A 24,449-nucleotide genomic window follows, 5' to 3' on the forward strand; every position below is an offset into this window, starting at 1 on the left:
GTTTGGAGGGAACGATACGTCACCGTTTCCATGGTAATAACAAAGATCAATTCCCGAAACCGAAATTTAAAGACGTTTTGATTGGCTATCAAGGTGATTCCAATAAACCAATTACAATCCAGTTTAGAAACGCATTTTATGTTTTCAATATGGCGGACACAACGAGGTCCACAAGCAATGAGCTTGATCATCCTGAAGTTCTTTCTAGAGAAAGGCTTATTGAGGTTTTAAGCGAGCGATGTCTCAATCTCCAAGATCTTGTTGATTTGGAGAAGGGCGATCTTGTCCAGCTTTTCTACAAATACGTCACACCATTACCTCAAAGACTGCATCAACTCCGCCGAGCTAAGAGACAGATCCCTTGTGGCAGGGAAAGTGCTCCCTCAAAGAGCGAAAGTACCATAATACGGTTAACAAAACGGTAAGAGAGATTTAGAAAAGAGAACCTGAAACAAAATTTTCTTGTCTGTTTTTTTTTTTTTTTATGGGATGGTTGAGTGCCACTAGTACTGTTCAGGACTCGACATCACATAATTAAGCTTAATATAATTCCTTGTCCTGTTCTGAATCCTGCACTTCGAAGTCGGCCACAAGCTGAAGCTTTGCCCATGGCGGCCCCGTGCTATGAAAAAAAAATTGAAAGTGTTCAGCTGATTAGTCATTAATTTATGGATCGTGCGGGTTTATAGTGCATTTATCAGCACGAGTCAAGCTGATGGCCTGAGACATGGCACGTGGAAAGAGATGAAGACAAGGTTGCCATTTCATCATTGACAGTGGGAAGAAAAGCCTATTCAAATTGTTTTTTCTGCAGTCAGGCAAACCAAAAATGCATTTTTCCCATTTCTTGGTAAAACCTCTGTGAGAATGTTTGGAAGAATGCTGGTTTGAGTGATGGGAAACAAGCCTAGCAGGGTTGTTTTCTGTTGTTATTTACTGATTAGTGTTTTCTTAGCTTTATAGTTTCCTTCAAAATATCTCAGTCATACTGGGGATTCTATATTGCACCAGAAATAGTGGTGATCAATGAGGGGGCCATTGGGGTCTATTAGAAACAAAAGAACCACACAAAAAATCTCCCAAAATTTGGATCAAAACCGAAAACCGAATAAAAAAACCATCAAAACCGAAAATTTACACACCTCAATTTACAAACCCCTCATCGATCTGATGCATTGGTGACTCGTGGAACATACGGACTAAACTACTTTGATTTCATCACGGTATCTGTGGATGCTATGCGCGTGAATCTGGCAATTTTTCTAATCTCTGTTTATTAGGAAAATTCACAAAAATCCTTCTTTGAGTCGCAATAGTGGACTTAGAGGAAATTTTGCAATACCATATAGTGCACGCGGTTGAGGCGCATAATTGCCAAAGAGAAACCGGAAACCAAATAAGGAAAAAACCGAAAACCACAACAGATACCAGATCCGAGAAACCGCTTGTATTTTGGCCGAAAACCGAAAACCAACTTAAAAAATAAAAGCCGCAAACTGCAACAGAGACCAAAACCGAAAAACGGAAGTTTTGAGGTGAAAAAATAAAAAAAAAAACGACCTAAAAAATGGCCAAAACCGAAAATCCCAATGCCCCCCTCATCAATGATAAGACCTTGCAAGACAAGAAAACCTGCTTTCTTTTCTGTGAGCCTTGCAAAAAGAATTGAGACTCTGGCATGGCTTTGGCAAGATGAGACTGTGAGACCTATGAAATTCAACTAACATTTTGCGAGACATATTTTGAAAGACCATTCACTGCCAATGTTAAAGTTCAAAGCCCAGTCAACAGCTTAATTTCTCATCAATATTATTGTCTTTTGCATAATTCTCAAGAAATAGTACTCCAGTTGTCCCCTTTCCTCAAAACCCGACATTTCCAAATTCCAATTTGATCTGGATTATTGTCAAGCACTTATCTTGAGTATCTGGATCGGAAGATTGCGCAAGCACTCCCTGTGTTATTGACATGAAATAAATTAATATTTACTTTAGTTTACTTTTACTTTCTTTATGACATTTATTTTTCTTTGTAGGAAATCAACAGAAGTTGGAGATGTTACTGTAAGCAAGAAAGCAAGAACAGAGCATAGCAACATTATCAAGATTAACAAAAGACCTGCTTCTCTTGAGACAATTAACAAAGGAATCAATTCAGTTTCCATTAATGCAACTTCTCCTTCTTTAGACTCTAGAACTGGCCATAAAGGCAATGCAGTGAACAAAACTGCTAAACCAAAAGTGGTTAAATTGAACAGAAAAACTTTAGGACTTAACTTGAGTAAATCAGTTCTAAAAGATGAATTAACATCAAGTTTAAATGGTGGAAAAAAGGTACGTTATAACCAATTATTGTTTACTTGGTTATTTACCCTGCAAGCAGAGGTTCTCTAGTCACCAAGTTCTGGTTACTCAAGGTGGGCCAGTAAGAAACCTGCAAACATCCGTCCAATTTTGTATCTCGCATACATGATGTATATCATAATATGTCATGCAAATTGTCACTTCCAAGCCTGCATTTTAGCTTGTCATGTCAACAACCCCCTTCAAAGAAAGTTCTCGCACAAAATGCCAACAAAAAGTGTAAACACATTCAAGCATTCAATTTATTGATTCATCTTTAGTACCTCATAACAACCTTTACTATAGAAATGCCAAACCATTGAGTCAAAGTACTTGGTGTTGCAAATGTAAACAAGCTTTCTGCTCGCACAAAAATGTGTTATGAAGCAAAATCCCATTGGCTCCCAATTTCCAAAAGTTCTACACCAGTTTGTTTAAGCTAGTTGAACCTGTTGACAGCTGGTTAGAAACCAGAATTTTTAATTAATTTGTCCAGGTTTGATCAAATAATCGAATATATGTTTGCAGGGGTTTCTCATTTGTTCACCAGCACATGGGGTCCCCAAAGAACCTCTGACTTGTACTTGTATTTTATGCTGAGTAGCTTTTCATGAAAATTTAAATTTTCTAGTTGTGTTACAAGACAACTTGGCAGAAGGTATACCAAAGTTTTAAGATGGGATACTGGTGATAAAATTATGGTTGAAAGTAGGATAACCTAGCTATATTTTGTAGATGAAACTCAGGGAATGATTGGGTTTTTTTGGGGGGGGAAATAGCATGATGGCAAATCATGCTCTTTCCTCTCACTTTGTACCATGTCGAAGCTGAAACAAGATGAAGAGTTTCATTGGCATGGTAAAGCATTGGATCTGTTTTCTTCTCCTATTTTCATCACTCGTGGAAATATGATAAGAACACATAAACTACTCCTTGGAGGGCAAAATTATGGCTGAATTGTTATTATTGTAAAAGACTATGTTTGTCCGTGCTGGCTCATCAGAATGTTCATGTCATGTATTTTGATTTGTCTTTTGCAGGAAATAAATACATCCACTACAACAAGTGACTTAGTTTCTGATGATAAAGATGATGAGGTGAACAACTCAAAGAAGAAGTTTGAGAAAGTAGCTGTCACATGGCCATAAAGTCAAATCAACAAATAATCTAAGAAGTCCTTCAGTGCAAACGCGGAAGAATATAAATTATTAATATTATTTTGTGCGAGGACTTCAGATTTTAGAACTTTTTCACTTTTTTTAATGAAGTATGGCAGAGTGCAATCCTGAATTAATATTGACTTGTCATGTATTAAATAAATGGTAATTTGTAGTCTAATAGTAGAGTTTCTCTTTTATAATGTCTGATTGATCATTAAATTTTGTAATGTATATAATGATGGACAGTTGTCCAAGTCATAAAAAATAAAGATACAGAGAAATACTAATGGAGACCTTATTGACTTGTCACCCAGGGGAGGGACTGCTCCAAACAGGTGACTGCCTTATTTCCATGTAGTGCATGGAAAAGATCAATACAGTAAACACCCACATTTAAGAACCCAGCCACTTTTTTCAAGGTCAGCCTGAGTAAGTCTTCATATGTTTATTGTAAGTTTCTTATATAACAGGGCCCAGTTGTTCAAAACCTGATTACCGGTAAGCTAATCCTAGATTAACGACAACTTTGATTCAAGTTTAATTACTGAACAGTAAAGATTTTTCAAAAAGATTTTTTGTCCCTCAGTTTTGACGTTGAATTCTCTTTTTCATATTTAGCTTAAAATTAGATTTGAAAAACATTTTTAAAGAGCGAGCTGGAAACCTCAGTTAACTTTTAATCGGGGATTAGCATTAATCGGCTTTCGAACAACCGGGCCCGGGTGTCTAAAGTGACAAATTTCAGCCTGGAGGTTCTTAATCCACTTGTTCTTTTTTGCGGGTTTTTACTGTATTTCAGAGGGTGGCAAAGGGCCGTGAGTTGGAGAGAGTGTCATAAGTTTGTGGCAAAAATTATAATGGACAGATAACGCTCGCTGGTAGAAAAATGAGTATTTCACTTCCAATCTTTTTATTATGTGCCTGTCAAAAGTGGTTCAATTTTGGAGAGTTACAGATCATACGAAACTTAATTATTAAAACCCACCCACCCCTCTTTCTTTATTTACTGGGGCTTGTCACTCTGTTAGCATATCAAAAATCTTTGTTGTTTCAGTAAAAAAGCTTCAGGAAGTTAGCCTCCTGTGTGCCCCTCCTTTGGACTCCACACTGCTTCTAAGGCACACCAACTTGTCAAGTTCCTGATGACAGGAGATTTACATGCAGACAAGTTGGTAGCTATTGTATAATTTTAAAAAAGTGGTGTAGTTCACGCCTATGAAATAACAGAGAACGTCAACCTCAATAAGACAGGCTTAAAAAAATTTTAAAAAAAAATCAATATTTTTGGTGCAAGTGCAACCCCCTCCCCCTCCCCCAGCCTTCACCACAATGAAATATTCACATTCGTGGAGATTCTACTTTACGGCCTTTAAGAGGATCTTTTAAAACGATTGATTGCATAATAGTCAAAAAGACGGCTACAAAAACTTTTTAACTATACAAGAAAAAAGGGGGGCCACGATGACTACCCCCTCCCCCCCCAAAAAAAAAATTAAGCCAGTGGTTGGGAACGTACCAAGAGGCCGATATAGGCAGAGGAATTGACAATGATCATCTTCCTGTGATGAAGACCTGCTCGTCTGACTGGATCATCCACAAATGCCTTGCAGTGGGACGTTCCGCAAGCAAAAATTGATAGCAAGGTTCAAATGCCCTGCCTTTAACCAGCTCCCCGCCCAGCTGACATTTTTGCCCAGCTGTTAAGTGTATTGAATGTTCCACCATATTGCTGCACTTCATTTGCCTTTGTTAAACAATTTAACGCAATTTTTTTTTACCATGGCATCCGATGCACATCCTGGTCAGGTGCATGTTTCCCGTTTCATTTCCGTTTCCTTCAAAGGCTATGTAACCAAGCTCGCCCCTGCCCCCGCTGGTGGGCCGCCCCTGATATGAGTCTCACATGTACCACTCGTTCTTTCTTTTAGCGGCTCCAACATGGGGTTTGAGAAGGTAAACGTGTGCACCAAAATATCTCGATTTCGTCCTTATTTGTCGCTTAAAATAAATAAATACACTTTCTCATAAGAGAATGAGAATTATTTTTTAAGTGTGTCATAAATTCCCGTAGGAAATTGCCTAGATTAGAAGTATTGCTGAGTTATAATTGCTGAAGTTCCTCGATTGAAACATCAGTCAAAATAAATTGCACGAAACCTAGAACGTTTCCTATTTCATATTCCTGGAAGTGATATAAAAGGATTTTTCTTTTCAATTACAGTCAATCGTCATCGACGCTTCAGGCCATTTGTTAGGCCGTTTAGCATCAACGGTTGCAAAGAGCCTTCTAACTGGTGAGAGCTTACATGTGCTTTATCACTACTTAAAACTATTACATAGATGCAGTTCAGCTGCTCTTGTGCCAAGTTGCCTTTATCTAAACTTCTAACCATGGTTTCAATGGCTAGCTTCATGAATAAGGATATTTAAAACTTAAACTTGTAAGTGGAAAGCAGTAGACTTGAGTGGTGGTAGTGTATATTCAAAGTGAAGCTTGGTAGTCTTCCTCTTCTACTTCTTCATGAGCTTATATACATGTGGCTAATTTTGAATATAAGCTCACATGTTATTAAGGAATTGTAAGAAGGGCAAAAATTGTGTACTATTATGAGAGAAATTTGGTGTTGATTTGACCAGTTGTTGTGTGTGTGATGTTCAGGTTTTGCGTGCCATGCACTGGTCAGTTTATATAACATATCAAAACAAAAATGCTGTATTGTTATAATAGTGAAACCAGTCTTCTTGTTGCTATTTACATTGACTGTTTACACTGACTGTGATCCACAAATTTTCCGTAGGGCAAAGAATAGTTATTGTGCGATGTGAGCAAGTCAACATCAGTGGAAGTTTCTACAGGAACAAATGTAAGTCTCTCTCTGTTTTGAAATAGCAGAGGGGAAGATATGGAAAGGTTTCTGCACATCCTCATAATTATTATCATGAGCAAACATTGAGCACAATTATCAGGCTGTGTGGAAATGTTGCCAAAGTTAAATGTTTAGAATTTATGTTGAAAGAATGCTCTGCCTGGCTCTTCTGGACTATTTTACTGTAGTGGCAGATTTATCAAGTTACTGAGTACCTTTGTATACTGCCAGGTGTTTCTCAGTGTTGCCTTGTTACAAAAAATGACTTAATTTGGTATCAAACACAACATGTTTTGTCACAGAACATTATTGTGTGGTGCAACCTTAAGCATCAAGCAATGAGCAAACCATGTTTTCATGGTAACAAAACAAACAGTCCATGTGCTGTTGTGACCTATTCTTTAGAGTGGAGTGAAAAAAGAAGTCATGCTATTGAAAGTACATTCTGCAGTAAATACAATTGTGTTTTTGTTTGGTTTTGTTTTGTTTAGTTTGGCTAGACAAACATTCAGTCCCCACCCTCCTCTCCCCTCAAGCATGTCTTAGCAATTAAGACTGAACAGCTTATAAAAGAGCTCCCATCTTTAGCTGCCTTGCTGTTAGTATCCTTCTACCCCTGACAACAGCTAAGACTCCTTCTGGCATTGTTTTTTTGGCATTATCCCTTATTACTTGTATTCGCATTGGAAAAGTCTCTAAGTTAAATGCATATAGAAATGGAGAAGTCAACTTTCATCAGGTCTTACCAGATTTAAAAGTATAACTGTACCTAGTTATATGCATATTTGTTTTTTTTGTGTGTGTGTTTAGTGAAATGTGGTTTGATTATTTTTTCATAGTAAAGTATCTTGATTTCTTGCGGAAGCGAACTAACACCAAACCCAGTAGGGGACCATTTCATTTCCGTGCTCCAAGCAGAATTGTGTGGAGGACAATCAGAGGTAAATATTTCTTTATTGAATGGAGTTTGATGTAGTGATGAGTGCATTATGTGGTAGATCTGAGGGTTGGTGATTCAAGCCTAGCCTCTGTCATCTACTAGAAACTTTGTTCCACATTGTCTTTCTTCAACTACCTGTAAAAACTAGTGTCAGTGGCCTACCTTCTAGCATTTTTTGTTTTTATTTTTTTATTTTCTCCATAATAAACATTACGATAGCTATCCATTGCAAAGGTATTCATATTTTGTGAACTTTTATTGCTGCCAAATGTGCAACTTTCCAACCGATTTCTGTGTAAAATTGAGAACTCATTTTATAGTTCACTTTTTGGTTTTCAACTATGTGATGAATTTTCCAAGATCGTAGCAAAATTCTGAACAAACTTCAAAAACTGTTCATCAAAGATATGTTCCCAGCAATGAAATATTAGCTGATAGTTGCTAGTGGAAATGCGACATTCAGACCATAGGAGGTATGTTTACAGTCAACCTACATCATGCATGATTAGTATTCTTGAAATTTGAATGGAATTTTGAAATTTACATGTCAGTTTTGAACATTGCAAGCGAGCATTCAGAGTCCCCATAGAAATTTTCTTAGTTTATTAACAGTATATTACAGGGTCCGAAATTAACTTTTTCCTAAGGGAGCCAACTGGCGACTAACCTATAATGTTTGGTCGCCAGATAGAAGGGTTTGGTCGCCAAAAGCAAGTGTTATTGTTTTTTTATTTTTTTTTTTGGTTTCTTGCTTGCCACGCCACGATCGCAGCTTCGCCTCTTAATTTGCCGCAAACTAAAGAAAACAATCTCTCTGGCCAGGGTATAATTTACCTTAATTTATAGTAAAGCACAAAATTAAACCTTTCAAGAAAACGTTATCATTTAACACAATATACATACAGCTATAAAAGGAGACTCACAAAAGCCGTGTAACGGTATTTAACAGAGTCCTACATCTCAAAAAGCATGTTTGCCAATGTTCTTGCGAAGGCTTCGGATTTCTTTCTCTTATTATTTCCATTTAGTTGGTAGTATGCTGGTATCCTATTAAGTTCTATGTTCAAGACATGGGGACCGTCTTTCTATACCTAGACTCAACTAAGAGTGCAGTTAAAGTTTCTGTTCTTCGCCGAAACGGAACGAAAGCGCAACGACGATCAATAAGCTAGTACCAGACCCTCACACTTTTTTATTGTTTTCGCCCGCGATATCCGTATTGGGAGAAGCCACTGAAACAATATGGCGCCGGGAAACTATGGCGATCGTAAAATCATTGCTTTGTTTTACTACAACTGTCCACAGGAGCTTTATGTTTTCTTTTAGAAAAAGCCCTTTTACCTTGGAATGTCAAATGCCAATGGGACGAAAGGTTAGTCGCCTGCTGGCGACCAGTTCTAAATTTATGGTCGCCAACAGCTAATTTTTGGTCGGATTGGCAACCAGTCAGTCGCAATTTCGGACCCTGTATAAAGATGCGAATTCTCCTTTACATTACAGCATTGAATATTTCAAAAATAACAATTGTTTCCGGAAATGAACTCCATCACCAGAAAGATCACAAAAAATAAAAAGGTTTACCAAGTTTGGTTATGTTTCTTTGCTTAGTAACCTGTCAAAGGTCACAAAAATTCCATACAAATGTCTCCAATTCTGAGATGATGATATGCTTTACTCTGTCAGGCATGATTCCACACAAGACCAAGAGAGGTGCTGAGGCCATGAATCGTCTCAAAGTTTTTGATGGTATTCCCCACCCTCATGACAAAGTAAGTTAACACATTTTGGTTTGTTCCTGTGGTGCAGGTTTTGACATGTTAGTAGTGTAACAAAGACAGCAACAATGTAAAGAATTGTATACATGAAATTTTCCATTTTTGACATTGTTTGCTGACATGATAGAGATTTAGAATTACATTCACAGCAAACGACAAAAATGACCATGTAACTATGTCTTATATTTGCTGTTCACTGTTTTCAGTTTCTCTCTAAAATTGAGTAGTTATGCTTTAGCACCAAAGGCCAGAATTATTTTGTGCTCTTTTTACCAAGAAAGTTATACAACACAATTGTAAAATGCAGTTAATGGAACGTGACGCCCTTAGCTCCAGGAGGCATCTCTAAGTACTGTACTTTAGACTAAACACTGTATCATTGTTGTGTTTGTCAATAGTCACATTGTAATATGTTAAGACATTGTCTGGAGACAAGTTAGTTGGCTTTTTCTGTATGGCTAAACCAGTGAATGGTGCATTTATGTCTCGTTTGCTCTGATGATGCAAAGTCTATCATAATCATGGTAAACCCCTGGCCATTGGCCCTGACCTTGAACGCTGTCTAGCTTGAAGTGTGTGATAGAAGGTTCTAAGTCGCACTTGGTTATGGTGTGGTTTTATCCACTGTTATCCTGTTAAAGAACAAAGTATTTTTTCAAGAAAGCATAAACACAAATCTCACATTTGCCATTTACCATAAATAAGATTCTAAATGTCCCTAATATGTTGCATCGTGCTTTTTTAGGAAAAGAGAATGGTTGTGCCGTCAGCCTTGCGAGTTGTACGTTTAAAGCCAGGAAGGAAGGTAAGATGCTTTGATAGTATATCCATCTATTTGTTAAGTGTGCTGCCACCAGGCTGTTAGAGTTTGAAATCTGTTACCTTTTTCTTTCCTTCCTCATAATGTCCAGCACAAAAGGACGTTGTTTCATCCTCATTGTGCCATCACAAATATTTTACATGTGGAGATAGATTTCAGATTAGAAAGCTACTAGGCTCAGCAGCAGACTTGTTTCAATGCCATTTGTTTCCTTGCAGTACTGCGTCCTGAGCAGACTTTCACATGAGGTTGGATGGAAGTACAAGGTAGGTCTTAAATCAGAAGGGTAGCTGTTTAGTTTAAACAAAAAGCAAGTCTGTGTTGACAATTTCTTACTTCATGGTAGGACTGTGAGCTCACTAAAATATAGTTGATGACTTGTTCTTCTTGTGTTTGGTTTAGGATGTCCTTGAGACCTTGGAAGAGAAACGTAAAGCAAAAGCTGCTTTGTATTATGAGCACAAGAAGAAAGTTGAGGTAAGATGAAAAACAGTACCCTTGACAGCATAGAGAGAAAGTATGGAAACACTCTAATGTTTAGTGAAGCCTTACTGTTAAGGTTATTACTTAATTTTTTATGAAAAAAATTTCCAGGATTGATTTGCCCTACTTTTAACTTAGCTGTAATAAGTTGACTATAAATGTGTTTTCTGCTTTGAAACCATGATTGTTTTGCTCTCAGCCATCCTAGGCTGTCAGACTTTAGAGAATGATGACAAGGGTTTGTGGAATATTTTTGCCCATTTGATGTCTTGTTGTCTTTTCCAACACACACATGTAGGGTGCAGGTACTTTGCTCTGTTTTTAGACTGCAAGCAGTCCCCCTTTTGCTTGAGAATCTGTGGGGAAGAACACAAGATCTTCAAAGCATGAGTTATGCGTGAGCGGTAAAGCTGCCTGTCTGGCATCCACACCACTTGTGGCTTTGCCGCTGCGCTTTGAGAATCTTGCATTCTTCTCCACGGATTCTCAGGCAAAAGAGAGACTGTTCGCAGTCTACTCTGCCGTTGTGGCACCCACGCCACTCGTGGCTTTGCTGCTTGCACTTTGAGAATGTTACTTTCTTCCCCACGGATTCTCAGGCAAAAGAGAGACTGCTGGCAGTCTACTCTGCCCTTGTGGCGCCCACGGCACTCGTGACTTTGCCGCTTGCACTTTGAGAATCTTGCATTCTTTCCCACTGATTTTCAGGCAAAAGAGAGACTGCTCACAGTCTACTCTAGCTATATCAAACACTCAAAAGAGTGTTTCATCCATTTTCCAAACAACTCAAAGTTGGTTTATATAGAAACTTGGCTGTGAATCGTTTTACCAACCCACCTCTCGGTGTTTGGAAATCAATGAAACACTTTTCCTCGTGTTTGATATGTTACATGTAAAGTATGCTAATGATTCCCCGTAACTAGATTTTTTATTTCTTGTTGTTGCTTTTTTATTTTTTATTTTTTTAATGAATTTATTTGTATTCTTTTTTTCCTTTTTTTTTTTTTTTTTTTTAGAAACTAAAACTGAAGGCTGCGGAGAACAAGGCTGAAGAGCTGAAGCCTGTGAATGAAGTATTGGCAAGTTATGGTCACTGATGTAACCATCATTAGCCCTCAGCAGAAATAAAATGTAAAATTCCTATATTGTGGTCGTGGTGATTCTTTTAGTCTGTAATATATCAAACACGATAAAGAGTGTTTTATCCGATTTCCAAACACTGAGAAGTGGTTTGAAAAATGAGGTGCTGTTGACTCAATCAGATTCTCTCTCAAGTGTTTGATATTATGATGAAGCCAAATAATCAAAGTTTCAACGCGTTACAGCTATTTTAATTACTAAACACGGTTGCTCCAGAAAGGAAACGAAACGAAATAAATGTTACAAATGAGTCAAATACAGACCGAAATAGGCCATTTTACAGTTTGGTGCTTAGTGACTTGGCCGTAGATTGGAAGCGAGGCCGAGGGTGACCTTTTTTTTTATACATACCTCACTGCTTTTCATATGTTGATCATTCTCTTCTTATGCTAACTAGTTTTCATTTACATTATGAAAAACAGTGAGGTTTGTATCAAAACAAGGTCACCCCCAGCCTCGCTTCCAATCCTAGGCCAGGTCACTAAACATTGTAAAATGGCCTATTGGCAAGAAAATAACGACCCAATGATACAAAATTCCGACGGAACGAGACACTTGCAAACGTCGTTTGATTTCCAAGACGGAAAGGAAAAGCATAGAAGAACCGAGCGACGACGTTTACAGCGAGCACCATTTATGAAGAAGTATGCGACGAAAACGAATAAAAAGGAAACAGCAATAACTTGCGAAAATTGAATGATTAGGCATGGCAAAGGCGCTAAAGAAACGAAAAGGATACGGCTTACAAATGAGCGTTATCAACACAACTTGAAATTTAATTCTGAACATGAGCGGATTCTCGAGATGAAATAGTAAGAATTTGTTATTGTGAGCTATCGCTCAAATTTTGAGGTATGGCATGGAAAAAAGTTCCTCAGCCCCGACAGACATAAAAATAAACAGCAAATTAATACAAACATTCCAAATTGATAAAATGCAAACTGCCGCTACCGTAAATACTTTTAGTCGTTTAGTTCGTATATGCAATCTTTTTTTGTTCAGATTTCATTGCAACAATCAAATACAGTTTGTTCAGATCTTTCTCTTTTTGTTTTTCTGTTTTTTTTTTTCTTCTTTTTTGTGATTATTCTATTTTCCTCTTGCACACTTCGTATTCGGAAATTCTTGAATTATTATAATGCTACTCCATATTCCGAATCGAAAAAAAGTTCCGCCTATCGACCTCTGCTACATGAAACAGTTTAAACTAGATGAACATTCAAAATTATTTGCACTGACTTCTCCAGGGAAACGCGAACACGGAATAGCTGTGTTTTTATATTTCAGAGTTTTTAAGGCTCCGAAAATATCTGCAAATTTTCCTTTTTCCCAGGAACTTCAAGGGACTGAAATCAGCTCCCGGCTGAAATAGTTCCCGCCACATCGTTGCCCAAGTTTAATAAGAAGAAAGTGACTGTTTTTATGAGCTACAAGATGTTTCGCTGGACGCGTAATGTGGCCTAATTTATTCCCATTGTATGCTTCGCAGATTTTTAAAACTATCCTCCCTTCGCGATTGAAATAATTGAATAGTTTTATTCAGAAAGACTGCGTGATTTTACTGGAAATCATACCGGAAATTACTTTCTTATAACGTCATGACCCCGCTGGACGCTGGGTAACATTGACTGGATCTGACTCACGTTTACTATTGAAAGATAATCAATGTAGAAACGGTTTCTGTCTCCAAATTAAAGGTGAAAACGTAAGGATCAAACCGTCCGTAAAAACACGAGGTATTCTTAACAAATGTTTTGCCCTGTATAGTAGTTAGGTTCCCACTTAGCAATCTGACAACCCAGTTACAAACAGGAACAAAGCTTTCCTAGATGAAAAGTTTTAGTAAAAATTGACCATCAAACCTTTAACTTTTTTTTGCTAGGCGGATTAGTCATCATCAGTTCGACAAAGTCTGCAGCGTCACATCTGTTTGTCAAAGCGTAATTTCTTCGCTGTGAACTCTCCAATTTCCACCGTTTAAACTGTCGCGTACAACTAAGAAGTTATTCTTTTGATTTATTGCTTAAAAAAGGTTTGTTTTCTTTCTGAAAACGGTAGATTAGAGTCTTTATTTCATACATGTGGCCGCCATTGAAAAACAACCTTTCAAATGATGATTTGCTTTGACGTCACACAGGTAGGGATGAGTGGGTCCCCTCCCTCGTGATATACGCCCCGATAATGGATTTTGATTGGGTCGTTTTTGTTGAAGACAACCAGAACAATAGATCCCTTCTAGGAGAGAGCAGAATTTAATCCAGGTTTAATGAATAAATGAAATGATGATTTGACGTCACACAGGTAGGGGTGAGTGGGTCCCCTCCCTCGTGATACGCGCACCAATAATAGATTTTGATTGGGCCGCTTTTGATGAAGACAATCAGAACAATACATCCCTATTAGGAGAGGACATGCGTAAATTAAGGTTACTTCCATGTTTCGCGAGTGCTTTCAGGGAAATCTAAGGTACGCGCGCTGCTTTCGATAAAACCACGGAAAACTATATATCACTGTAAAGCTGATAAATTGAAGTTTGCAAAAATATCAATGTTTTTTTATTTTGTTGGATACATAAGCGCTCAAAGGCCTGCAAACTCAATACTAGCGACGTCGTGATACTAGTAACACGTCACAGGAAAAATATTTTGAATTTCGTAAAAGCCTGACACACTTTGATGTATTAATATCTGATGACCATTTTCGCGAAATTTGGCAAATCTACATACCCTATTAATTCATTTGAAGATAGGGAATTCGCGCAAAAACAAAAGCCGTGTTTTCGGCCTTGAATCATTTTCCGAGTTTTCGCACCTCATCAAAACACTTGTCAACGCGCTCACGCCGCCGGCCAATCAAACACAAAGAAGCCTTCCCTGGGGAGTTCTGTAAGCATTTAGTGTTACTGTAATATTGTAAAGCGCGAGCGAGAGAGCCACCAGCGAAACCAAAACAAAGAAGAAAACGGCAGATAGACGCAGCCGACATGAAACTGGCAGCCCCAGCGGAATTGACCCGAGGCATGCACTTCTCACCGCTTTCAGTACACGAGGCTTCGCGCTGAGGTTCGCTGCTTAATTTCAGCCGGTCAACAACGGCGAAAGTGGCTGAATTGTCGCCGGCATCTTCGATTTTGGACTCCGAACTGATGTTCGACTCTCCACTATCCGATTTATCGTCCTCGAATTTCTCTGCTGCCGAGGCAGTTATAGAAAATCTGACTGGTTGTACCAAGAACCCTTGTTGCTCTCCGCCAGCTAAAGTTTTTAGCTTCGTCAAATGATTTTCGACCTTCTTTGGACCCGGTTTTTTCTAAACTGTCACCCAAGGCGACTTTTCTAGTCTCGATTTCTTCATAACAACCTTTTACGCAATGCTTGAATCCAAAATGGAACGCTGTTTCACAGTAAAATTTTACATACAACGCCGTGACGTGCGATGAACACGATGTAGACAAAAATATGCAAATTTGCGGTAATTCGAGATCGCGGGTAACTTTTGCCGCGTAATATCTCAACGCAGTCCCGCATAAATTGGATTATGACACCTTCACTCGCTCACCGCTTTTCCTACAAAACTTTGTTTTTCAGATAGCTCGCGTTCTTTTTAACATTTCTAACGGCTGTTTTCACGAAACTTTGCATTCCTTTCTTGTTTCAACAATTATGTAAAAAAAATTATTTGAGAAAAATTCGACCTTCCTTCCCTATAAGTAACCTTAATGTGCAGATTTGTGACTACGACGAAGAAAAAGAAAAAAGATACCCGACCCAAACCTAGACACGGCCTGCCCTGTGGGCATCCGGTGAAAAAGATAGCAGACCGAAAACTTGACACGGTCTGCCTGCGGGCTTCCCGCGTAATTAATGTGCAGATGAAAAAAAAAAAAGAAAAGAAAAAGATACCAAGCCCAATTTTAGACACGGTCTGCCCTCAGGGCATCCCGCGTAACAAGACGCCTATGGGCGTTTACGCGGGATTAGTTGGTGTATGTTTAGCACTAAGAGCAGGTGGAAACGTATCCTACCGTCGCGGTTGATCTAATCGAATAGTTTGAGTCACAAATAAAGCGTGACGTTGTTTCGCTAAACTTTCTTACGCTTCTCGAAGTCTTATACGGGAAAATGATTATGATAACATAATGACCGAGCCACACACATACAGGCCTGACTCCATTTGAATGATTCCTTTATAGCGTCAAATCATCCAGGGCTCATGTAATGTAAAATGTTGGCACCAAATATTTCAAATCATGGCACATGGTTTAAACACTTCCTCGTGTAAGTATTAAATTGGCAAAGTGGCACATGGTGGTGAAGTTTCAAAGGGGATTGAAGGGCTTGTTGAACCATTCAGGCTTCCGTAATAGACCGTATTCGTATTCTCGGTATTGAACTGGAACTAGCTTGCACACGAGGCTTATGCGGGGAAATCTTTTCACATGCAAATAGTTTCTAATATATTCCCCCGCGTGAGCCTCCATTGCAAGCTCGATCCACTTCAATACTTAGAATACGAATATGGTCTATTTGTCTTACCGTTTATCAGTTTGCCAGTCGAGCAAGTCAATTCTAAGATGAGTTAAACTTGGTTCGTCGAAACAATGTATTTTACGCATATTTGCACTGTATTTTTATAGCTCTGAAAAACGGAAACAAGGGGCGAAAAAACGCGGCTCTACCGTTTTAATGATGGCAGAGGTTTCTGATGGTGATGAGACTCCGGATGCAAGCCAGGCGTCGTTTTCAATTTTAGTTTTGTGAGATTTGTAACGAATAAACTCTTACACCAATGAACACCTAAAAACAATTGTCGTTTTTTTTTTTGGTTTGTTAAAAAGTTATCATACCGGTGTACTAAAACGTATCAGTTTAAGTGTCTTTAGCCACGGATGGTGAGATTGCAACTTAAAAAAAAACCGGCCAACTTTTTTAGTCCTACCCCTGTGTTTGAAAAGTTGATAAAAAAAAAAAGCGGATAATGGTTTGTCCTCCCATTTGATCATCTGATATGTTTCCATTTGTTTTCAACAAACATTTTGCAAATGAGAAGAGGTATTTACTTTCCACTGAAGAACACATGAAAATCCCCGGCGACGTAACCTCTTTAAGAAAGATCAGGTGATTGTTCGAATGGGAGCGTGTTAGAATTTGGTGTTGGACGTCCACTAAGTTTTAATTGACTCAGAGGCCAATCATTTAGCTTGGACGAGGGCTAAGATCAAACACAACCTCTCTTCATTTCTGCTCTCGTTGCATCCAACCTTTACAATTTGTCCAAGATCAGAATTGAACATCTCTAGCTTCGAATGTCGTTGTTTTTAAAGATATTAAATAGTAGAACAACATAAGACGAGGCTGGTGTAACCTGCGTTACAGTCATTCCAGAGAGCAATGGAAAGCGATCAGAAGCCAGGGCGTAAGGACTATTTAAGATCAAAACTGGTGCAATTAAGAAGAATCTTAATGTTATTACCCAAAATACTGCCACAGGAAAATACGTTCCACTTGCAAGCTATAGTCTGCAGAAAAGGCGTTATTTTATTCTAATTGTTTTTTGTTTTGCGTTACTGAGTTGAGCGAGCAGAGGCAAGCTTGCCATAAACTTGCCGTTCGCTTAAAAAACACACACACACAAAAAAAAATTAATGAATAAAAATGACGCCTGTTCTGCAGGCTAGTGTTGCTAAATGGCTAAATTTTTATTTGATATTGACTGATCGCATGTGTGCTCCCGGAAATGACCGTTACTCAAGTTGCAGTGGTCGAAAACATTTTTATTAACTTTAAAATCATTCTCATTAAATATGTTGCACATCTACCTTACACTGAATAATATCACGAAAGTTTACAAGTACATTATTCTATTTTAGTTGTATAGTTCCCGGAAATAGTATCTCTAGCATTTTAAAGCTTTTTTCACCTTAGCATAAACAGTTATTGTACGTAATTTAGTCAGTGGCTACCATGTACATGCTAATAAAGTCTATCTATCTAGCTCTACGTGCATATAATTTCTCGTGAATAACAACATCCGAAACTCTTTGAAGTGTCACCATAAAAATCAACGAGTTCAAAGGCTGACTGATTTCTTCGGAAATAGGCCAGCGCAGTAAACCTTCTTAACTGATGCAGTATTTAACAAGTTAGCAAAATCAACAAGACATAGCGGGACAACCAAATTTTACAGGAATCCACATAAATAAACTTTAACACTCCATACTTAAAAGAACTATTAATACGCTAAGATGTTTCGGGCTAGGGTCTGTCGGATTATGCTCGTAAAATAGAGTATTATGCTTTCGGGCGTCACCCTTGAAAATTCAATACTACTGATTAAGACTCTTGCATTCCGCGGAATGAGTTTTAGTAATTTTGGTACACATACCTGTGAAGCGTTAGAAATCCCTCATTATATCTATAATCTGTAAACACAGGCTGTTGGTAAAACATGGGGCTCTATAGCCCAGTCAGTCGAGAACGGCTTCCACGTCATAACGAAACTTGTTTTAGTTAACATCCTGGCTTTTTAAGTGAAGCCATTTGAACTGTATTACATTTTTCTGCATACCCAATGGAATTCATTTATCCATAAATAAATTTCGTTTACGTTAAGCATTTTTTTGGTGGCTTTGAGTGAGATTATTAGAATTGTATCACATGTTTTTGTGGATCAATGGAATTCATTTAATATTCCGTTTTCCATAAATAGTGGTTTTAATAGTTCCTTCTATTGCAGAGCAACAACTCCTTCTCAGGAACCGCAAGATTAATATAAAACTAATGTTTTGGTAAATTGTTTTCCGCAAAAATTGAAAAAATTGTGACCCCCGCTTGAATACAGACGGTCCTCTGGAACCAGCCATGAACTCTCACACAGCGACCCAGTATATTGCCTGTCACCCTAACAGGTCACGGTGCAGTTAGTTGCCGTTAACCCGGCCTGTATTCAACTGAGTTGACTACTGTACCTGTGTGCAATGCCTGCTGAGTGCATACGGCAGACCGGGGTGGGTTGATCATCACGACTATACGGGCCTCGGGAAGCACGAAAGTAAGACAAGCACCAAGTGGAGCGCGCGAAACCCTCCACCCAGCTTGGGGTCACGTGATTGGCAACTATTGGTCATCGTTCCGTATTTGATACTATTTAGCTTTTACATTATAGTTTTAATTCCATCAAAAGAGCTGCTGCTATCTAATGTTATGTAACTTATCGACACCACAGAGGGATGCAAGGACGGCACAGCGATCTAGTGACGAAAGCACTGGTTTTGTATGCTTGTGTCCCTGGATGGAATCAGGGCAAAATACGTTTAACACCGACAATAAAACGGTGGCTTTTAATTTTCTTTTCTATGTGTTTATCAGTTCATTTTTCGCAACTTTCGCTTCTCATAGATCATCAATTTTCCTGAAATTAATTTCATGCTCTGGAGACAATTTGATTCCCATTCGTATAACTAAATTGAATTCAACACAGGAAACTTGTAAAGAAAATCCAAAAATATTGATTTAGACACTTACCACAGTGATGTCGAGCAGTCAACATACCTGTAGAGCGTTAATTATCACTCTATAATCTGAAAACACAGTCTGTTAGTTAAAGATGGGCCTCTGTCGCCCAGTCGAGGACAGCTTTCTGAACAGCATAACGAAACCCACCAGTTCAAATCTTGTTTAAGCAACTAGAATTGTATTACTTTTTCCGCATATCAATGGCTTCATCGAATATTTTCCCTCCATAAATAAGTTTTTTTTTTAAGTTAAACAATTTGTTTCCTTGGCTTTTAGTGAAGCTACAAGAATTGCACTACATTTGACGGTGGATCAACGGAATTAATTTAATATTTCCTCTTCCATAAATATTTCCTCTTTTTTATTATCTGCAGATAGCTTCATACCAGCTGTTTTTCTTTTAATTTAGCTGATCTATCGTTGCCGTATAAACAAAGTATTTATTATTATTATTATTATTATTATTATTATTATTATTATTATTATTATTATTATTACTATTATTATTATTATTATTATTATTATTATTATTATTATTATTATTATTATTATTATTATTATTATTATTGCAAGGCAACAACTCTTTCTCGGGAACTGCAAGGAGAATTAAAATTAATGCTTAGGTAATTTTGATATCCGGGTCTATCCGCGAAAATAAAAAAAATATTGTGACCCCCGCTTGAATACAAACGGTCCTCTGGAACCAGCCATGAACTCTCACACAGCGACCCAGTATATTGCCTGTCACCCTAACAGGTCACGGTGCAGTTAGTTGCCGGTTTAACCCTGCCTGTATTCAACTGAGTTGACTACTGTACCTGTGTGCAATGCCTGCTGAGTGCATACGGCAGACCGGGGTGGGTTGATCATCACGACTATACGGGCCTCGGGAAGCGCGAAAGTAAGACAAGCACCAAGTGGAGCGCGCGAAACCCTCCACCCAGCTTGGGGTCACGTGGTTGGCAACTACTGGCCACCTTTCCGTATTTGATACTATTTTTTAGTCATAGTTTAGAGTTTGGTTCTGTCGAAAGTTATGTTGCAGCCTTAAACTCACTGTGCTAGGTAAATACGTGCCGTTGGTTTAGTGTTTGGCCGGTCCAGCCGTCGTTCTTTTGGAAAGACTTTTCGTTATTCCTTCCTCTTGCAGTGTATTGGACACTTAAGATACAGTGATTTAGAGGTTGTTCACCGAAAAATATTGAATACTGACCTCTAAAATTTACCTTACAAGTGTTGTAGAAAGTAGTCCTTTTTCGAAAGGTCAAACTGAAAAGATAAAAAAAAAATTGGTTAATAAAGATCTTTGTGGTTGTTACTGATTGCAGGGCTGACACTCAATCAGTTTGGTTTATTTACACATAAAGTGACGTCTGGCACGTGCATTTCTACTACAAGAGATCCGGCAACAGAACGTATTCAGAACAGTTTATTTTGCGTCGTGTGGTCCCCTGCATCCAAAAGTTTTGTTAGTTGACTTAGTTTATGCTGACGTGTCTAAATTTCCTGGGCTCGGGTGAAAGAAGCACTAAAATAAGAATAGTATACCTGTTTTGAATCCCGGTTCACATATAGCTCATCCATATGGATTCTTGGTGTTTCTTTTCATGCTATATATGCGTCCATCATCACAAGTTCGTTTTTCTAGCGTGAATACTCGAGTACCTGCGAAAAGAAAAATAGTAAATACATAAATCAATATATAGCTAGTGACGACGATGATGATAATTATCATATATCGTAATGATGATAATTTCTTCCCCCTCCTACTTGCAATCTGTTTCTTTCTCCCTCCTGCTCTCGAAGTTTGTGTAGTGGTAACAAGCATCGAAAAATTGGGACGAGGAGGATTGGGACCAGGCGAAAGCGTCTCGCCCCAACCCATACTCGTTCACACCCCTATTCTAACTCTCCTTCGAAGGATTGATTAACCCTCCAGGGATCTTAACAGAAAAGGGGGTCTGCAAGCAGTCTATCCCCCTGTAATCTCGTACCCTGATCTCAGTCGGTTCGGGAATGTCGACCGTGGGAGATCTGGGTACGAGATTATCCCCCTGCCCACACAAGATGATCATAGACGAAATGTTACAGGAAAGCTCACGACAAATTTGGACAAGAGGTTGTGCATGTTTAGGTTAGAGATACGACACAATAAGGCCCTAAGGATAATGAAAAGAACACGTGTTAGGGAAATATGAATAAATAAATAAGCTTATTTAAAGGTCGAAGTATTCAGCACTGTAACGCTAATTGGGGACACTATAAGTCTGTTAAATAAATACATAACCAGAACATAACATTTGTTAAGAATCCCAACTGGTGGGAGGCAAACCAAATGGCTGGTTACAAAGCATAGTCTTGGATTTGAAAACGGAGCTACCGTGACACAAATCCAAGTGGTCAGAGCGGGTCTTGAACACAGGACCCCCGGATTACAAACCACTATGCAATGCCGCCTCCCTATAAGTATGTATACATGTATAATAATAATAATAATAATAATAATAATAATAATAATAATAATAATAATAATAATATAGTCTATTCTAGTCATTTGCAGTCAATGACTGAATTCCTGACCGATTACAATTCAAGGATTAATAATATTAATAATCACAATAGAGAAATCTAGATTAAAGTTTGGTATGTAGCTTTATCACAATGTTTAGGCAGTGAATGAAAATTGGTCATGACAATAAACAGTCTAGCAAAAACGACTTACATTTGTATATGCATTTTTGGATTCCTGAATCCTTTGCTTATTTTGACTGGATGTTAAGTATACTACTATTTCTTTTCAGCTATAGAAAAATAATTAAATCAGCAATGAAATTTATTGCTTACTCCCAGTTTCAAAATAGCACGTCTGCACACCCTTTTCAGAATTTTCCCTAGAAGTGGGGCGTCACTCCTGAGACAGTTTCTGATAGCGTATTTCCCAACCCACAGAAACCGAAGATGTGATAAATCTGAGTCAGATTCAACCTCTTTTGGTAAACAAATTCTCAAATTTATATACAGACAGACTAACTCATTCTTTAAAAAGGAACTGAGGCCCTATCCACACTAATGCGTTTTCGAAAACCTTCGTTTTCTGTTTCTTGAAAACGGATAAAAAGTTTTTTGTCCAAACTAGCGTTTTTGCAGCGTTTTCGAAAGTCCACACTTGACCACCGAAAACGGATAAGAAAATATCCGTTTTCGTCACCAGGCTATGCTCGACCTTACTTACTTTCGCAAAATTAATGTATATAAATTAATAAGGGGAGCATTTCGCTCCAAGCAAGCAATTAGGGTTGAAATCAGGGCAAACAACATCAATGCAACCTCCACTCTAGAGAGCACTTTCAAAAACCTCCGTTTTCGAAGACATACACCTCCGTTTTCGATCGTATTAGTGTGGATGGAAGGCAAAAACGGATAAAAAAGTATGCGTTTTCAAACGAAAACGCATTAGTGTGGACGGGACCTGGGATGGTAATGGTAACAGTAATGTTTTTTATACCGCATATTTCACACAATCTCATGGCGGTTTAGGATCGGCCGTCAGCATGTAAAGGCGCCACCGGCAGCTGCTATTAATCCATGTTTTGATCTCACCCACCCAACCCACGCGTGAATGTGAAAGACAGATGAAATAATAGTGTGTGAGTTCTTCAAGTCTCACAGATTATTAGGAACAAGTGTAACGTAACGGGACCTACGGTTTATCGTCCTCATCCAAGAAGACTAGAAAGTCTAACCGTTTACAGACGTCATTACAAAGGTAGCACTTTCTCCAGTTTTAATTGTGGTGCTCATTTCAACTCTGTAAAGCCTTTCTTTTTCAAGCGACAAATGCTATCTTCTCATTTTTCGGGCATTCGCTCAAACCATTTTTTGAGCTAAATTATGGATATAAAAACTGCGACACCACAGTTACTGTTCGATTTTTCATACTCAGTGCCGTTTCCCGTTAAGCCTATTTTTCCCCCCTTTTTGCTGGGACCTTTGCGGGGTATCAATAAAACGCTTATTTCGGCCATTTGTACGAGAGAAATAAAGTTTTTCTGAGTTATTAAAGCCGCCAAGAATATCAAAATGTGTCATTGTTTACGAGACAACGACGGGAAGTACACTGTCTCAGATAGGAAAAAATCTTACCACTGTAGATGGTTTTTGCATCATCGAACATATCGTTTTCTTTGCAAAAGAGGCCATTTGCACCATTTGGTTCTGTTTGCTTGTCTTTGAAATTAATTGGCCCTTAGTTGTTGAGGTAAACGTGAATCGATTAACTGTCTTCAGTTTGTTGTTGTTACTTTTTTTTTTGGAGTGCGAGCGGCGCGGCGCGCTCTTTTTCCCGCCTTAACAAACTGGTTACCAGGTCATCACGGTAAACATTTACGCACACGCAGTATAGTAATAATGGAAAGAACAAGAACACGAGACAGACGAAACCATGTTTTTTTTTTTGTTTTTTTTTTCACATTTATCACTCGGGGCGCTTATAGGTATTTAATTTTTTGGGTCGAGAGGGGGCGCTAATTCGAAGGGGGGCGCTTATTTGTAGGGTTGATGAGTAATTTCTTAGACCTCTCTGAGACCATTTTCAAGTGCGAGTAAAAAATAAAACAGTTAGCATAAATATATTACAAACAGTTAAAATCGGTGAGAATGTCTAAAATGTGTTAAAACATGTTTTATCACATTTTAGCGTTCACAACATTCTTACCGATTTTTAACTGTTTGTAATGTAGTTATGCTAAGTTTTTTTATTTTTTACCCGCACAGACTAATATTTAACAATTATTCCACGAGCGCGCGTTGGATGATAGGATAGATAGCCAACGAGGCGCGTAGCGCCGAGTTGGTTATAATCATCTCATATCCAACAAGCGCAAGTGGAATAATTGAGAAATATTGCTAGATCTAACTGATTTCGCTGTGAGAGAAGAACCAGCAGACAATTTAATGGCCGCCATTTCTTGGCCATGGTATAATTGCTCATATACCATGGCCGCTCAGCCAATCAAATCCCTTGAATTGCATTATACAATGATCCAGTTTTTAATAATGTGCTTTATTTCAAGTAAGGCTAGAACAAGAAGCCGCCGAATGGGCGCGAAGTTTCACTGCAGGAACTTACTAAAGTGGATGGATATTTCCCTCAAAGAAATGAGAAAAAAACCTGCAAGACTTTAATGGTCTAAGATTAGTACTGTTTGGTTCAAGATGGCTGTACTGCACACCGTATATTCTTTTTTTTTTCCCTTGGGGAGCGGAAGGAGGGCGCTTATTGGGAGGGGGCGCTTATTTAATATTTTTAGTCTCAATGGGGGCGCTAATTGGAAGGGGGCGATAATTCGAGCATTCACTGTAAACATGCATGTTTATATTGCACGACACCGCAACGCACGAGCAAATAC

At 38.4% G+C, this 24,449-nt stretch overlaps 2 protein-coding genes and 1 long non-coding RNA gene across 3 annotated transcripts; 2 read left to right on the forward strand and 1 right to left on the reverse strand.

Annotated features, from left to right (window-relative positions):
* Nucleotide 1: 1 nt before the first annotated feature.
* Nucleotides 2-3,625, forward strand: LOC146450068 (uncharacterized). The gene is made up of 3 exons (XM_085100892.1): nucleotides 2-421; nucleotides 2,036-2,333; nucleotides 3,383-3,625. The coding sequence occupies exons 1-3, from the start codon at nucleotides 150-152 to the stop codon at nucleotides 3,488-3,490; spliced, it is 678 nt and encodes a 225-aa protein (XP_084957018.1). The 5' UTR covers nucleotides 2-149; the 3' UTR covers nucleotides 3,491-3,625.
* A 1,744-nt stretch (nucleotides 3,626-5,369) lies between these two features.
* Nucleotides 5,370-11,530, forward strand: LOC146450069 (large ribosomal subunit protein uL13-like). The gene is made up of 9 exons (XM_085100893.1): nucleotides 5,370-5,455; nucleotides 5,724-5,796; nucleotides 6,301-6,366; nucleotides 7,209-7,310; nucleotides 8,993-9,078; nucleotides 9,830-9,889; nucleotides 10,123-10,170; nucleotides 10,307-10,381; nucleotides 11,404-11,530. The coding sequence occupies exons 1-9, from the start codon at nucleotides 5,441-5,443 to the stop codon at nucleotides 11,482-11,484; spliced, it is 606 nt and encodes a 201-aa protein (XP_084957019.1). The 5' UTR covers nucleotides 5,370-5,440; the 3' UTR covers nucleotides 11,485-11,530.
* Nucleotides 11,531-19,683: 8,153 nt separating this feature from the next.
* LOC146450070 (uncharacterized) lies at nucleotides 19,684-23,350 on the reverse strand. The gene is made up of 3 exons (XR_014860413.1): nucleotides 23,185-23,350; nucleotides 20,571-20,706; nucleotides 19,684-20,292 (listed from the first exon to the last, which is right to left on the reverse strand). It is a non-coding gene; the product is annotated as an uncharacterized LOC146450070 (long non-coding RNA).
* Between the last annotated feature and the right edge of the window lie 1,099 nt (nucleotides 23,351-24,449).

This window comes from Pavona decussata, unplaced genomic scaffold (genome assembly GCF_977016875.1).
Source record: "Pavona decussata unplaced genomic scaffold, jaPavDecu1.1 SCAFFOLD_510, whole genome shotgun sequence".
NCBI classification, from domain to species: Eukaryota; Metazoa; Cnidaria; class Anthozoa; order Scleractinia; family Agariciidae; genus Pavona; species Pavona decussata.

Coding starts and splice junctions, on each gene's coding strand:
- LOC146450068 (XM_085100892.1), top strand. CDS start 150: ATGGCGGACACAACGAGGTCCACAAGCAATGAGCTTGATCATCCTGAA. Junction 422..2,035: donor ATAATACGGTTAACAAAACG/GTAAGAGAGATT, acceptor TTTTCTTTGTAG/GAAATCAACAGAAGTTGGAG. Junction 2,334..3,382: donor GTTTAAATGGTGGAAAAAAG/GTACGTTATAAC, acceptor TGTCTTTTGCAG/GAAATAAATACATCCACTAC.
- LOC146450069 (XM_085100893.1), top strand. Junction 7,311..8,992: donor TGTGTGGAGGACAATCAGAG/GTAAATATTTCT, acceptor TTACTCTGTCAG/GCATGATTCCACACAAGACC. Junction 10,382..11,403: donor AGCACAAGAAGAAAGTTGAG/GTAAGATGAAAA, acceptor TTTTTTTTTTAG/AAACTAAAACTGAAGGCTGC.